Source organism: Macaca nemestrina, chromosome 1, assembly GCF_043159975.1.
Source record: "Macaca nemestrina isolate mMacNem1 chromosome 1, mMacNem.hap1, whole genome shotgun sequence".
NCBI classification, from domain to species: Eukaryota; Metazoa; Chordata; class Mammalia; order Primates; family Cercopithecidae; genus Macaca; species Macaca nemestrina.
In genome coordinates, this window is record NC_092125.1 from 190476108 (window position 1) to 190488971 (window position 12864).

The 12864-nt window shown below is 50.1% G+C and overlaps 1 protein-coding gene and 1 long non-coding RNA gene across 6 annotated transcripts in view; one reads left to right on the top strand and one right to left on the bottom strand.

The window, feature by feature from the left end:
- LOC105494873 (uncharacterized) overlaps positions 1-12864 on the top strand; it is an 86205-nt gene that overhangs the window by 32320 nt on the left and 41021 nt on the right. The gene's annotated exons all lie outside the window — the stretch shown is intronic.
- The window catches only part of LOC105494874 (cilia and flagella associated protein 57), a 76204-nt gene that overhangs the window by 17190 nt on the left and 46150 nt on the right, over positions 1-12864 (bottom strand). For 2 of the 5 annotated variants that reach the window (XM_011763795.2, XM_071094637.1), the window contains exons 18-21: positions 10267-10410; positions 4828-4944; positions 3027-3161; positions 2803-2946 (exon numbers count right to left, since the gene is read on the bottom strand). In XM_011763795.2, the coding sequence (XP_011762097.1) occupies positions 2803-2946; positions 3027-3161; positions 4828-4944; positions 10267-10410 (540 nt within the window). Of the gene's footprint in view, positions 1-1332; positions 1624-2074; positions 2213-2802; positions 2947-3026; positions 3162-4827; positions 4945-5272; positions 5364-10266; positions 10411-12864 lie in introns of those variants that run through there. The other 3 variants (XM_011763800.2, XM_071094646.1, XM_071094654.1) reach the window with 3 other exon arrangements.

Genomic DNA, 12864 nt, shown 5'->3' on the forward strand with positions numbered 1-12864 from the left:
AGCCCACAGCACTGCATACAATGAGTTGAGCAGTAATTATTTTTATCTGGTCCAGGTTCCCAGTGATGAACTCCTTGAGAGTAGGAACACTATCACATTCATCTTGGAATCCTCTGTGACTGACACAGAGCTTGCTGTACAGGAAGCCCTCAAAAAATGTGTACTGAATGAATAAAATGCGTGTCCTAGATGTTTGTATCTCATAGCAACTCTTATTTTCATATCTGCCAGTGTGCTAAGGAATGGAGTGGGGAGGCTGAGCTCCTGTCTGAATATGCAAATGAGACAGTGACCTCATTTTCTGTTATTTTCTAATGAGTTACTCTTAGATGCCATGTTTGCCGCGGCCTTCCTCAGCCTTTTTGGATTGAAGTGCCAGGGCCATGGCAACCTGAAGATGAGGTTCAGCTAGCTCCTGACCAGCATACACCAAGGCCACCAACTGAGGGTCTGGAATCAGTTGTGCCATCCACCCTCCATCCCCTGCCACCTGCAGTCCACAGGCACCAGTGGCCCATCCTGTGATGGACTTCTAGGCTTTCCCACTGGATTTCTACCTTGGTTCTTGGATAGGTCCTCTGCTTGGATGACGAGGATGGAAATTGCCGTTTTTTTCTTTCTTTCTTTTTTTTTTTTTTGAGACGGAGTCTTGCTCTGTTACCCAGTCTGGAGCACAGTGGCGTGATCTTGGCTCACTGCAAGCTCCGCCTCCCGGGTTCACGCCATTCTCCTGCCTCAGCCTCCCGAGTAGCTGGGACTACAGATGCCCGCCACCACACCCGGCTAATTTTTTGTATTTTTAGTAGAGACAGGGTTTCACCGTGTTAGCCAGGATGGTCTCGATCTTCTGACTTCGTGATCTGCCTGCCTCGGCCTCCCAGAGTGCTAGGATTACAGGCGTGAGCCACTGTACCCAGCTGGAAATTGCTTTTTTTTGAGCACTTATTCTGTACCAGGCCAGTGCCTGGTGCCTCATATGGTTATCCCATTCGATCTTGCAGGAACTCCCCCAGCCCTCAGGTTGCTGTTTTCTTCCTTGTTTTACAGATAGGGAGGGTGGCTCCTTGAGTTAAGGAATTTACCCAAGGTCTCCTGGCAGAAGAGTGGCGGAGCAGGGTAAACCAGGGTCGGCACAGTGGTTTTGAAAACTTTTTTTTTTTTTTTTTAATCTTCCAAGCTTTTTGCCAACAAAAAGAGCCCCACTGTTATCAACAAGCAGTCTCTTTCTGGTTGAAGGGGTGCGGACCCGGAGACCTGCACCCCCTGCCACACACCCCCGCCCCGGGCCCCTTCTTACTTCCTGCAGTTGCTGGAGTTACTTATTTGGATCCATGGGACTCCCCAACATGCAGGTTACAATGCTCCTGGAGAAAATGTTCTTCCAGGGACTTCACTCTGCTAGCCATCAGGGAGGCCCCGCTTGGGTCTCCTCTGCTTTCCACCCCACCCTGGCCCAGCACCCTCCAGGGCATGGGGAAGCAGAAGAGGACAGGATGCCGGCCCCAGCAGCCTCATGCTGATGCTCACACCCTCTGGCTAGCCTGTGGTCTTCCTTCTCCTACACCGATGTTTGCTTTGGCTGCTTGGCATGGAGAGAGGGACCCAGTTCCTCAGGCCTGTGCTCTGGTGATAGGGCACAGAGGGTGCTGGGTGATGTCAGCAGCTGACAATGCCTCCTGCTGTCACCCTGGTTCCCCTTCCCTGCTTGCTGCACTCCAGAGCCCCAGGTAGTGGTTCAGTGTACGGCTGCTGGTGTCTGAGGGCTCCACCAACTGGAGGCACTTCTATCTCTGGGCCTCTGACAGCTTTCATGGCCACGGAGTAGGACAATGGGTAGATGGACTGGGCTGCTTTTCAGTGGGGACTGGTCGTAAGATGGCATGAGACCAGCCATGCCTGGATCTGGCCTGCATCACAGTGTGCTCTGCCCAGCTGTGTATGAACTGGCCAAGCTGGGAACTGGTTTGTTTCAATCTAATTGCAACCTGTTCTCATTCCAGTATTTTAATTATGGCATTAAAGAAATGTGAACATAAAAAGGTACGTGCTTTATAAATGTGATTCTGATGTTCCCTTTTGATACTAATTCACATTAATTGCCTCAGACGATACTGATACCCAAACAGAAATCTGGCAGAAGAATCCCGACTGGCATTCCTGATAACGTGCCTGTGTGGAGGCGGCAGTAATGGGGTCAGGCTCTCTGAACAGCCTATGAAGGATCCGGGGAGGTGGGTGTGAGGCGCTTATTAAACCAGAGTGAGGCCAGCTCTGGGAGGGTGTGGATAACTCAGGACACAAGAGATAAGGGTAGGGACCTGAGGCACCAGAAAAATCAGATGAGGCGTGGCCACGAGATATGGGTAGCAGAATAAAAAGGAGCAAGACAAAGTCAGGTGAAATGGGAGTTGGGAACAGAAGAGAGAAGGGAGAGGCTCAGGAGAGCTAAGATGATGTGGATGAAGGTCTAGAGGGCCCAGGGGCTGATGAGAGGAGTGGGGCAGGACATAGGTGTGCTCTGGATAAAGATGGGGTAGAAAAGAAGAACAGGGTGCCTGGGGAAGGGAGGTGGGCATTGGTGGGGTGGGGGGCAGGGTGCAGCATGGAAGTGCCTAGAAAACCTCCTAGGTGAGCTCTCAGCCACAGTCACAGCCAAGATGAGCTCAGAGGAGAGGAGCCAAAATAAGACTTTAGGGGGAGCTACTGGGCCCCCAGACACCTGGGTAGCTCTGAAGACAGGTGGTCTCAGAGGGACCCTTGATGGCTTGGCATCCCCAGGGGCCGAGGGGAGTGTGCAGGTACCTGCATGATGCGGACGTAGTCTGTGCGGTGCAGCTCGCCCTCCTTGACCACCTTCTTCTTGAGAGTGGCCAGGTTCCTCTCCAGATGCTCCCGCTGCCGGGCGTACTCCTGCTGCAGGTCTGTGTTCAGCCCTGCGATCTCCACCTGACGGGGCCCAGGAGGTTCTCAGTGAGGGGGACGAGACCCTGGAGGGCAGGGCTGGCAGGAGGGGAGGCTGAACTTACCATGTCTGCTCGCTGCACGTACTTCTCAAAGAGACCTCGAATCTTCTCCTTCAGCAGCCGCGGCTCCTGAATATAGGCTACGCAGTTGTGGAGGTCTGTTTTGAACCTTTTGACGAGCGCTTCCAAGTCTCGCTCCTGCAAGACAGAGACATTTCCTTCTGGCACTGTAGGGTGCTCTCCAGGTGGAGGGGCGGGGGCTGCAGGCAGAGGTTAATGGCACAGCAAGGGAAAAGAGACGCCTCATCTGGGACTCACAGCTGACCACCAGGGGCCACACTGGGCACAGAGACTTAGATGGGCACAGAGCCAACAGATGGAGGCACAAAAAGTCTTGTGCACCTGCCCTCGGCTGGGCACCTGGCCTGAACAGCCTATATGGGGCTTCATCCTTAAGAGGCCACACAGATGGGCTTCTTTATTGGCTCTGATTTCCTTCAGGACCACAGGCCTTAAAATATGAAAGGAAGCTCATGTGGTTTCCCATATCCCTTTAGAGCCAACACAGATGGCATCATTTCTCTCTTGCAGATTCCTGGCCGGGGCTTCCACGTCCCCCGTATTAGCTCATCCAGTGCTTACCCTTCCCGATAGTCAGGAGCGCCGATGTAAGGGGTCAGGTTGGTTTATCTACACACTTGGGCTAGCGTCCCCTCTTCATCGTGCTTTTCCCTGTCTTCCCCAGCCCTGACCTGGAGAAAGTCTCTCCTTTCTCTTGCTGCCATCCATGGCCCTTTCTACATGTTCCACCATTTTCCACCTCTCAATGTAACTATTATGCACATGCCACAAATTCCTGATCATCGTCTTCAGCTTGGAAAGAGCAGGATCTGTATCAGTTCACATTTATGGCTCTGCAGCTGCTAGTGTTACCTAGTGCAGAGTTAATTAATGCTTACTGCAGAGAATGGAAAGTTCCAATCTTTTTTTTTTTTTTTTTAGACGGAGTCTCGCTCTGTCACCCAGGCTGGAGTGTAGTAGTGCAATCTTGGCTCACTGCAACCTCTGCCTCCCAGGTTCAAGCAATTCTCCCGCCTCAGTCTCCCAGTTAGCTAGGACTACAGGCACGTGCCACCATGCCTGGCTAATTTTTGTATTTTTAGTAGAGACGGGGTTTCACTATGTTGGCCAGGCTGGTCTTGAACTCTTGATCTTGTGATCCGCCTACCTCGGCCTCCCAAAGTGCTAGGATTATAGGCATGAACCACTGTGCCCGGACGGAAAGTTCCAATCTTATTCAACAAATGTTAAGGAGTGGCCTGTGCTAGGGAAGAGGGCACAACCGTGTCCAGGCCCATGTCCAGAAAACCTGGATTCCATTACTAGCTCTGTGTGTACTACCTAGCTGTGGGTGCTGGGTGAAGTTTCTTAATCTCCCAATTTTGGGGGCCTAATTTTTCTTATTTGTAACACAGAGAAATGGGAATCGATGATCTTTGAAGTTCCCCTGGCCTCTGCAATTTTTTGGTTGTCAAAGCCTTAAACCAGTGGCAACAAAATTGCCTCTCTGAGCATGTACTTTCCTCCGCCAAAGAAGCCAAATGCTACAAATATTCCTGCCACGCTGACTTGCCACCTCCTTGATCACTTACCCAAAGTGATTTTATAGTCTCAGATGAGTTCAGTGATGTAAATCTACATGGGCCTGAAAGCAGGCAGGGCTGGGAGCAAGTAAAGAATGTGAGTTAAAATGGGAAACATGTCCTCGCAGTGGGCTGGCTCTGTCTCTTGGAAGCCAGCTGCCCATTGCAGATAGGTGCCAGATCCTGAATCCAAGAGCTGCCAGACTCTGAAACCCTCACACCTTCTGTCTCTCTCTGCGCATCTCCTGATCGGTGGCTCTCAGTTTCTGCCACAATTCTGTGATGTTCAGCTCCAGTTGAGTGTTCTGCTTATGGAAATTCTCCAGTTCGGCTTCCATCTGTAGAGAACAAGGGAAACGAGTCAAGAAGAAGAAAGTGAGATAATGAAAACTGTATTTGAGAATCGTAGTCTTTCAGTGGGGACGCCGCCCCTGATACCCGGGCATTTCTTTTCTCATCCCCTTCTGTGTCCTCTGGATCAAAACCTTTCTCTACTTGCTTTCCTAACAGCTCCCCGCCCCTGGACTGATATGTTAAACCAGCATCACGTGTTTCCACGTTTTCCCTCTGAGTCACTTTCCCTTTCCTTCAACCATGCTGATTGTTTTATTTTCTTGAATTCTTTATAAAGTGGTGCCACCCAAATACTAGAACCTCAACTCTAACCTGAGGCAGGGCTCCCCAGAGAGGCGCCTTCCTCGCCTGCTTTGTGAAGTTGTATGAGCGAATCTCGACCCTCTGGGGCCACGGGTCATTTAAAGCAGAAAGTTTGCAGGGACCAACACGTGGGCACCACCCATCTAAGGCATAAAACAGGAAAGGAGAAGCTGAGAAGGAGCCTCAGCCTCATCATTCTGTTGAAAGGTCTTAAAAAGTACAACTGAGAAGTGTCCTGTCTTCACAGGAAAAATAAGAAACCACCAGTGAGCTTCTGAAATACATATTTTTTAGATGGAGTCTTGCTCTGTTGCCCAGGCTGGAGTGCAGTCGTGTGATCTCTATCTTGGCTCACTGCAACCTCCGCTTCCGGGTTCAAGCAATTCTCTAGCCTCAGCCTCCCAAGTAGCTGGGATTACAGGTAACTGCCACCATGACCAGCTTTTTTTTTTTTTTTTTTTTTTTTTTTGTATTTTTAGGAGAGACAGGGTTTTACCATGTTGCCCAGGCTGGTCTTGAACTCCTGACCTCAAGTGATCTGCCCACCTCGGCTTCTCAAAGTGCTGGGATTACAGGCATGAGCCACTGTGCCTGGGCTGAAAGATTTTTTTAAAATTCACTGTTGCATTTATATTAACAAAAGTCATGGGAATGACAACTGGAGTGTCCAATTAGGATGAGACTAGCCGTGCGTGAGCTTTCATTGACCTAATTCCTAATGACTTATGGACTAAATCTGGTGGACACTAGTATTTCTGTTAAAAGAGAGGTTTGCTGACTGTTTTGGGAGAATGGGATAGTTCACTGGGTTTTTTTCACGGCTGGGTAGAGTAGTCCCTCCCTCTCTAGTCTATCCCAGGCCTTTTATCAAATTTCAAGGCTCTTGGCAACCTTCTGGGGGGTACCAGGAGGCCCTAATGAACCACATCCATGTTCTAGACACAAAGGGGCAGCTTTTAGAAGAATGTTTTCTTCATTATTAGAAGCATTTTGTATAGACAGAATAGCCCTGTGACCCAAAGCCTGGCATAAAGGTGGCATGCAAATATTTGACGAATGAACGAATAATGGCAAGTGTGGTGGGCAAAGGAGAGCAATAGTGAGGGGCACGAGAAGAGCCTGAAACAACCTGCTTCTGGAAGAGGAATGATAAGATAAGAAGGCAGAATTGGCAGAGTTATGTAGAACCACCTCGTAGGGGACACCCATTGAGTGTGGGTATTTGCACAGCTAAAGAATGTGCCCATTAGAAAGGGCCGCCCAGCTTGTTGTAGACTTAGGGATCTAAAGCTGATTAAGAGGTAGTTTCTGCCTTCAAGAGGCCTCAGGTCTGCAGGGATAAGTAGTAAGTCAGAAATTCAGGTGGAGTAGGATAAACACTGCAGTCAAGGCAGAAAGCACTGTGTATACACAGAGGAGGTGAGCAGGCAGCGCCCAAAAAGATGGGATGTGTCCCCTGGATTTGGGAGGAAGAAAAAGTATTAGAGGACAAAGGGGGAAAGAATTCTAGGCAGAGAGAACAGCCTGCACAGAGAGGACCAGAGACATGGGCAGCCTGGCGCATCTCTGCAGGCTACAAGTGGCTCAGGGTGGCTGCAGGAGGGGGGATTTGAAGAAGGGGGAGAGGGGAGGGACAGGAGAGGCTGGCTGAGCTAGGTCATGCAGGACCCAAGGGCAGAGGCTCAAATGGTGAGAAGTTTGCCTTTACCCTGAAAGCTCAGAGAGCCGCTGAAGGCTTAGACCAGGATGGAATGATGTAATTTGCATCTTGGAGGGCCTGATGCAGAGGTTCTACTGAATAGAGCAAGATGGGGGCCAGGCAGACCAGTCGGGAGCTGCCAGTGTGGCTGAGGAGACAGATGAGAGCGTCCTAGGCCAAGGCAATGGCAGCTGGAAGAGAGAAAGGGGGCTTCTATCTGAGGGGCTCCCGAAGATCATGTCTGAGTGCCTCATTCTCTAAATCTCAGGCCAACAGTGACAGATGAGGTTAGCATGGAGGGTGTACAGGAGTATATTATTTACTTCTGTTCATTTTTTCCCCCAGGCAAAGACTCATACTACTCTGAGAATAAAAATAATCTGTTTATAGAAAAATTGGGAAATATGTCAAATTTGAGTAGCTGGCTGGACAGCCAGAAGCCTAGCCCATTATGTGGAAACAAGCATCTTTCCCAGTGTGGAAATTCCATCTACTTTTCCATGTGTTTTTCATCGCACTCAGAGATTCTCAATGGGGCTCAGGCAGGAGATAGAAAGCATTTTGCCCCCCAGGGGACCTCTGGCAAGGTCTGAAGGCATTTTTTAGTTTTAACACCCTGGATAGGGGGTGCTTTTGGGATCTAGCAGGTAGAGACCAGAGATGCTGCTAAACATTCTACAATATACAGGACAGACCCTCCAAGACAGAGAATTACCTACCTCAAAATAGTAATAGTGCTGAGCTTGAAAAACCCTGCCCTAGATGAGTAAATAAATGAGTGTAAACTAAAACAACAAGCCTCAGGAAACCTCTCCCCTAGGCAGGGCAAAGGGACCCTTGAATCATCAGAGCCAAGTTGGAAAAAGAGTATGTGAGGGGAGGTACCTGAATCAGGAAGTGTTATAAGAGGTTGCAGCTCTACAAATGAGCCGAGGGCTTGAGGCTTTCTTCCTGGGAGAAAAGGACCTTTACAGGAGATCCACAGTGCATGAACCAAAGACGTCTATGACCCCCAGAGGGAAGCCCCAAGGTCAGAGGCTCCTGGAAGCACCCAGGCCCAGATATCAGCCCTGATAGCAACTGGCACCAGCGAAAGGAAGTAGGAGGCATCCTGCTGGAATCACTCCCAAAGTGCGAGTGTATTCCCTGCTGAGCATTAAGGCCATGGTTGGCCCCTGTAACTGCCAGAGAAGGTGAATGGTCCCCCCAGGTGTGTTGGTGGGGGAAGTAAGCTAACCATTAGCAAACAATGGACCTGACCTGAAATACAGCTGACAAATGTGTCAAATGAGGAGGGAGAAAGGGGGCAGTGCTGTGCTGGCCTCCAGGTGGGTGGGGCCTCTGTTCTTCCTCTCATCTTCTCAGGATGCTATGGTCTGAACCTTGGTGCCGTCCACCCCAAATTCCTATGGTGGAACCTGACCCCCAAAGTGAGGTCAGCTCTTTGGGAGGTGATTGGGTCACAAGGGCAGAGCCCTCACAAATGGGATTTGTGCCCTTTTATGAGGCTGGAGGGAGCTTATCTGCCCCCTTTTACCCTTCCATCACAAGAGGACACATAGCAGGTGTCATCTGTGAGGAACAGGCCTGGACACCAGATCTGCTGGAGTCTTGGTCTTAGACTTCCCAGCCTCCAGTACTTTCAGCAATACATTCTGTTGGCTATAAATTACCCCTTCTAAGGTATTTTGTTATAGCACCCCGAATGGACTGACAGCTGCCATTTTGGGGCCCGGAAATTAAGAATGGCAGGAGGCCCCGTGGAGGCAGGTCTGTGGTCAGCTGGGGACATCCTTTCTCATCCCAGAAGCCAGGGAAAAAGTCAGTGTCACAAGGACATACCCTCTCTGGGCGCCCTGACTCTGGACTGATCTCCACCGGGCTTCTTTAAGGGGCCTACCAGAGCAAAGGCGCCATGGGGCAGAACCGGCACCACCACGGCTCTTGCACTTCTAGTTGGGTCATCAGTGCTCTCTGATACCCTTGTATCTGTTATCCTGGCTCAGCATAAACAATTAGAGGAGATGGAGGGGGAGCAGAAGCCTATTTTGTCTAGGGTGGTCAGGGAAGGCATATAGACTGAGACCGGAAAGATGCAAAGAAACCAGCCATGTGGCGATCTGGGGGAAGAGCCTTCCAGGCAGAGGCAGCAGCGCAGCAGAGGTTCTGAGATGGAAAAGCGTGACTTTAGGAACTGTCAGAAAGCCAGTGGGCTGGAGCAGGGAAAGGGAGCTTCGAGAGGAGGCTGGAGAGGCAGGGAGAGGCTGGATCCCATAGGACCTTATGGGCCTGACTGGGACTCTGGATTTTACTGTAGGTGAGATGGGACCCCATTGGGGAGTTCACTCAGGCCTCTATATGGAGACCAGACTGGAGGCTGGAGTCCAGTCCATATAAGAGATGGTGGCTGCTTGGAGCGGGGTGATAGCAGCAGCGGGAAAGGAGGGTTTGATGTGAGATGTGTTTTGGAAATTGATCAGATAGATGTTGCTGATGATTTGGATACAGGAGTTACGAGAAGTGAAGAATCGAGGAAGACTTATGCATTTCTGCATTAAGTAACTGGGTGGATCATGGACCACTAACTGAGAGGGAAAACTGGAGGAAGCGGGAGAGAAAAATCAAGAATTCAGTTTTAGATCAACATGGACTCCACTGTCAGCCCAGCAGGGGAGGCTGATGGGGAAACATATGTTGCAGGGAAAGGTGGTATGTGCAGGGGGACGGGAGACCTTACAGGATTCTCAGAAACCCTTGTCCAGTTGATCTTGCTTCTAATCTCGCCTCTCTACCTTCATCCTGTTTGCTTCCCAGAACACATTCTTAATTATGTCACTCTTCTGCTCAAGAGCCTCTGATGACTTCTCACTCCTTATCAGATGAAGTCCAAACACCATGGCCTCGCCTAGGGTCTCAACCAACATTTCCAGTTTGAGAACAAACGTTGAACCAGAAGGCTAGCCTGTTGGCTGAGTACACACTGCCCTCTGGTGGCCAAATGCCCAATAGCTGCGTCTCCCTTAGGAGGGCACAGAACACTGCACACGGAGGCACGGGTAGGGCCAAAGCCCATCTCCAGGTCCTGCAGCAAGTTAACTCCCAAGCGATTTGCTTTTGGACAGCTGAGCCTGCAGTAGGGCCACGGCCTTCCCAGTTGCACTGCTGTGGACCGGAGGCTGCATACACCTTGGGAGCAGAGAGGACTGTGAGGAGAGCTTCCTCTCAGTCCCTGAGGCCAGCTAGCCAATCGTGGAAGAAGAGACAGAGGGTCTGAGAGGCCAGAGTGTTGCAAATGGCTTCTCACCTCCTGAATCTGTTCCTTCATCACCCTGATCTCATTTTCTCGAGGTTCTATTTGCTTCTTCAGCTCCTTTATTTTGTAGTCAAGCACAAACTTGAATTTCCCCAGTTCTTGATTTTTCTTTTTCAGATCATAAATTCGCTTCTCCTGGGGGTGAGAAGAGACAGAAGTGAGAGATATCGTAAGGCTTTGGTATACTGCAGCCCTTTAGGGCAAAGAGCACGAAGGCTGTGACTCTCCCGGTTGAAGAGGTCAACCAGGAGACTTCTCTCCTCTCTTCCTCAGTACAGAGGCTGGCACTCTCCCCACGGAGCTACAGCACAGACCCCTCAGCTTCTGTACCAGGACTCTCATGCATTCACTCACTCATTCATATTAGGTTGTGAACAATGGTATTTTCCAACGATGGCCCCCACAGCGTCTTCCACCCCACACTCCAGCTGTTCTCCAGCGTGACCTTGCTGCTTCTCCATCAGGAGGTGGAAGTAAATCCCCTTCCCTTGCATTTGCCTGGACTAGTGACTTGTTCATAACCCAAATAATGCAACAGAAGGGAGACTGTGTGGCCTCCAAGGCTAGGCCGAAAAAGGCCAAGCAGCTTTTACCTGGCTCTCTTGGGACACCTGCTCTGGGGGAGGCCATCTGCTATGTAAGAAGTCCAACTACACTGAGACATCCAGGCTGGTGGGCACATTAGGGACTCTGGTCAAAAGACCCAGCTGAGCCTAGCCTCCCAGACATCCCTGCCAAGGTGCCAGACATGTGATTGAAGAAGCCACATTAGATGTTGATCTTCCAGCCTCCAGCTGTTTTGAGTCACCCCCAGTAGTCCCAGCTGAGGCCCCAGACATCGGGGACAGAGATAAGCCACTCTGTGGTACCCTGTCCAGATTCCAGACCTGTGGAACCTGTGAGCAGAATAAAATAGTTGCTTTCAATCACTAAGTTTTTCCTTTTGAGACAGGGTCTGACTCTGTCACCTAGGCTGGAGTGCAGTGGCAAGATCTCGGCTCACTGCAAACTCTGTCTTCCAAGTTCATGCGATTCTCTTGCCTCAGCCTCCTGAGTAGCTGGGATTACAGGCATGTGCCACCACTCCCGGCTAATTTTTGTACTTTTAGTAGAGACAGCGTTTCACCATGTTGGCCAGGCTGATCTTGAACTCCTGACCTCAATGATCCACCTGCCTCTGCCTCCCAAAGTGTTGGGATTACAGGCGTGAGCCACCACGCCTGGCCTCAATCACTAAGTTTTAAGGTTAATTCGTTGCATGGTGATAGTAATCAGAACATAAATATATCCATCTCTCAAACATTTACTGAATGAAGATCTTTTGCCAAGTATTGGGTTTCCAAATATAAGCACAGTCCCTTGCCCTTAAAAGAAAACACTAGCTGGGAAAGAAGATACAGAAGCAAATCTAAGCCTAAAATGTGACAAATGTTGTAAAAGAGGAAAGCACAGAAGGCAAAGTATATATTGAGGGTGCTGAGAATGACTGGCTTGAGAGCCAAGTGGTGGTTCATGGGGGAAGTGAGAGGTGAGGCTGGGGAAATAGAGGAGGGAGGTGAGGGTCTTCGTGTTGGGGGAAAGAATTCAGAATTTATCTCCTAGGCAATGGGCTGGCAAACTACAGCCTATGGGCCACATTTGGCCTGCCGTCTAGTTCTGTAAAGCTTTATTGGAACACAGCCGAGTTCATTCATTAATGTTTTTTTTATGGGTGGTTTCACTCTACAGCAGCGGTATTGATTCATGTTGATTTGTTGAGACAGACCACATTGCCTCCAAAGCCAAAAATATTTACTACCTAGGCCTTTACAGAAAGAGCGTGCTGACCCCTGCTGTAGCAATGGGGAGCTGTAAGGGCTTTGAGCAGGAGAGTGGCGGCATTGCACCTGCACCCTGCCAGTCCATGGTGATGGAAGGTGGGAAATGAGGCCATTAGACTGCTTAGGAGGCTGTTGCCATTTTCTAGGTGAGGAGGCCTTCATCTCTTTCTTGTCAAAGCCCCCTTTGAGAATCTGAACAGAACTTTGGATCCTCCCTAAAAAATAAAATAAAATAAAATAAAAATAAAAAGCCCAGATTCATACACTGATACTCACATGCAGAAATGACATCTAGGCATGATCCCATGTCATCCTTACAAGACCCCTTGAGGTGGTGATCATCCCCATTTTATAGGTGAGAAAAATGAAGGCTGAGAGAAGTTGCTCGAGGTGCAATGGCCAGTAAATGGAACCTGTGCCAGACCTAGTTCCCTAACACTGAAGCCCATGTTCTCAGCCCTTGGAGAATTCCTCCTGCCTTGGGCCATAGTGGCAGAGGCGATGGAAAGGAGGGCACGGAATCTGGATGTGCTCAGGAGGATGATACTACATGGTCTGCCCCACAGAATGTGATGTCTCTGTCATCTGAGTGTTTTGGAAGAAAGGCATCCCCAAAGTAGAAGCAGCCTCCTGGACAGGGTCAACCCCAGGAGAGTCCCACTGCGACACGGGGACCACGTGGGCAGTGTGGCAAGTGAGCTGCCCCCAGTCCATGGGGGAGCGCCTCCGAGGATGCCTGGAGCAGTGGAGTCAGCTGACTCAGGTTCTT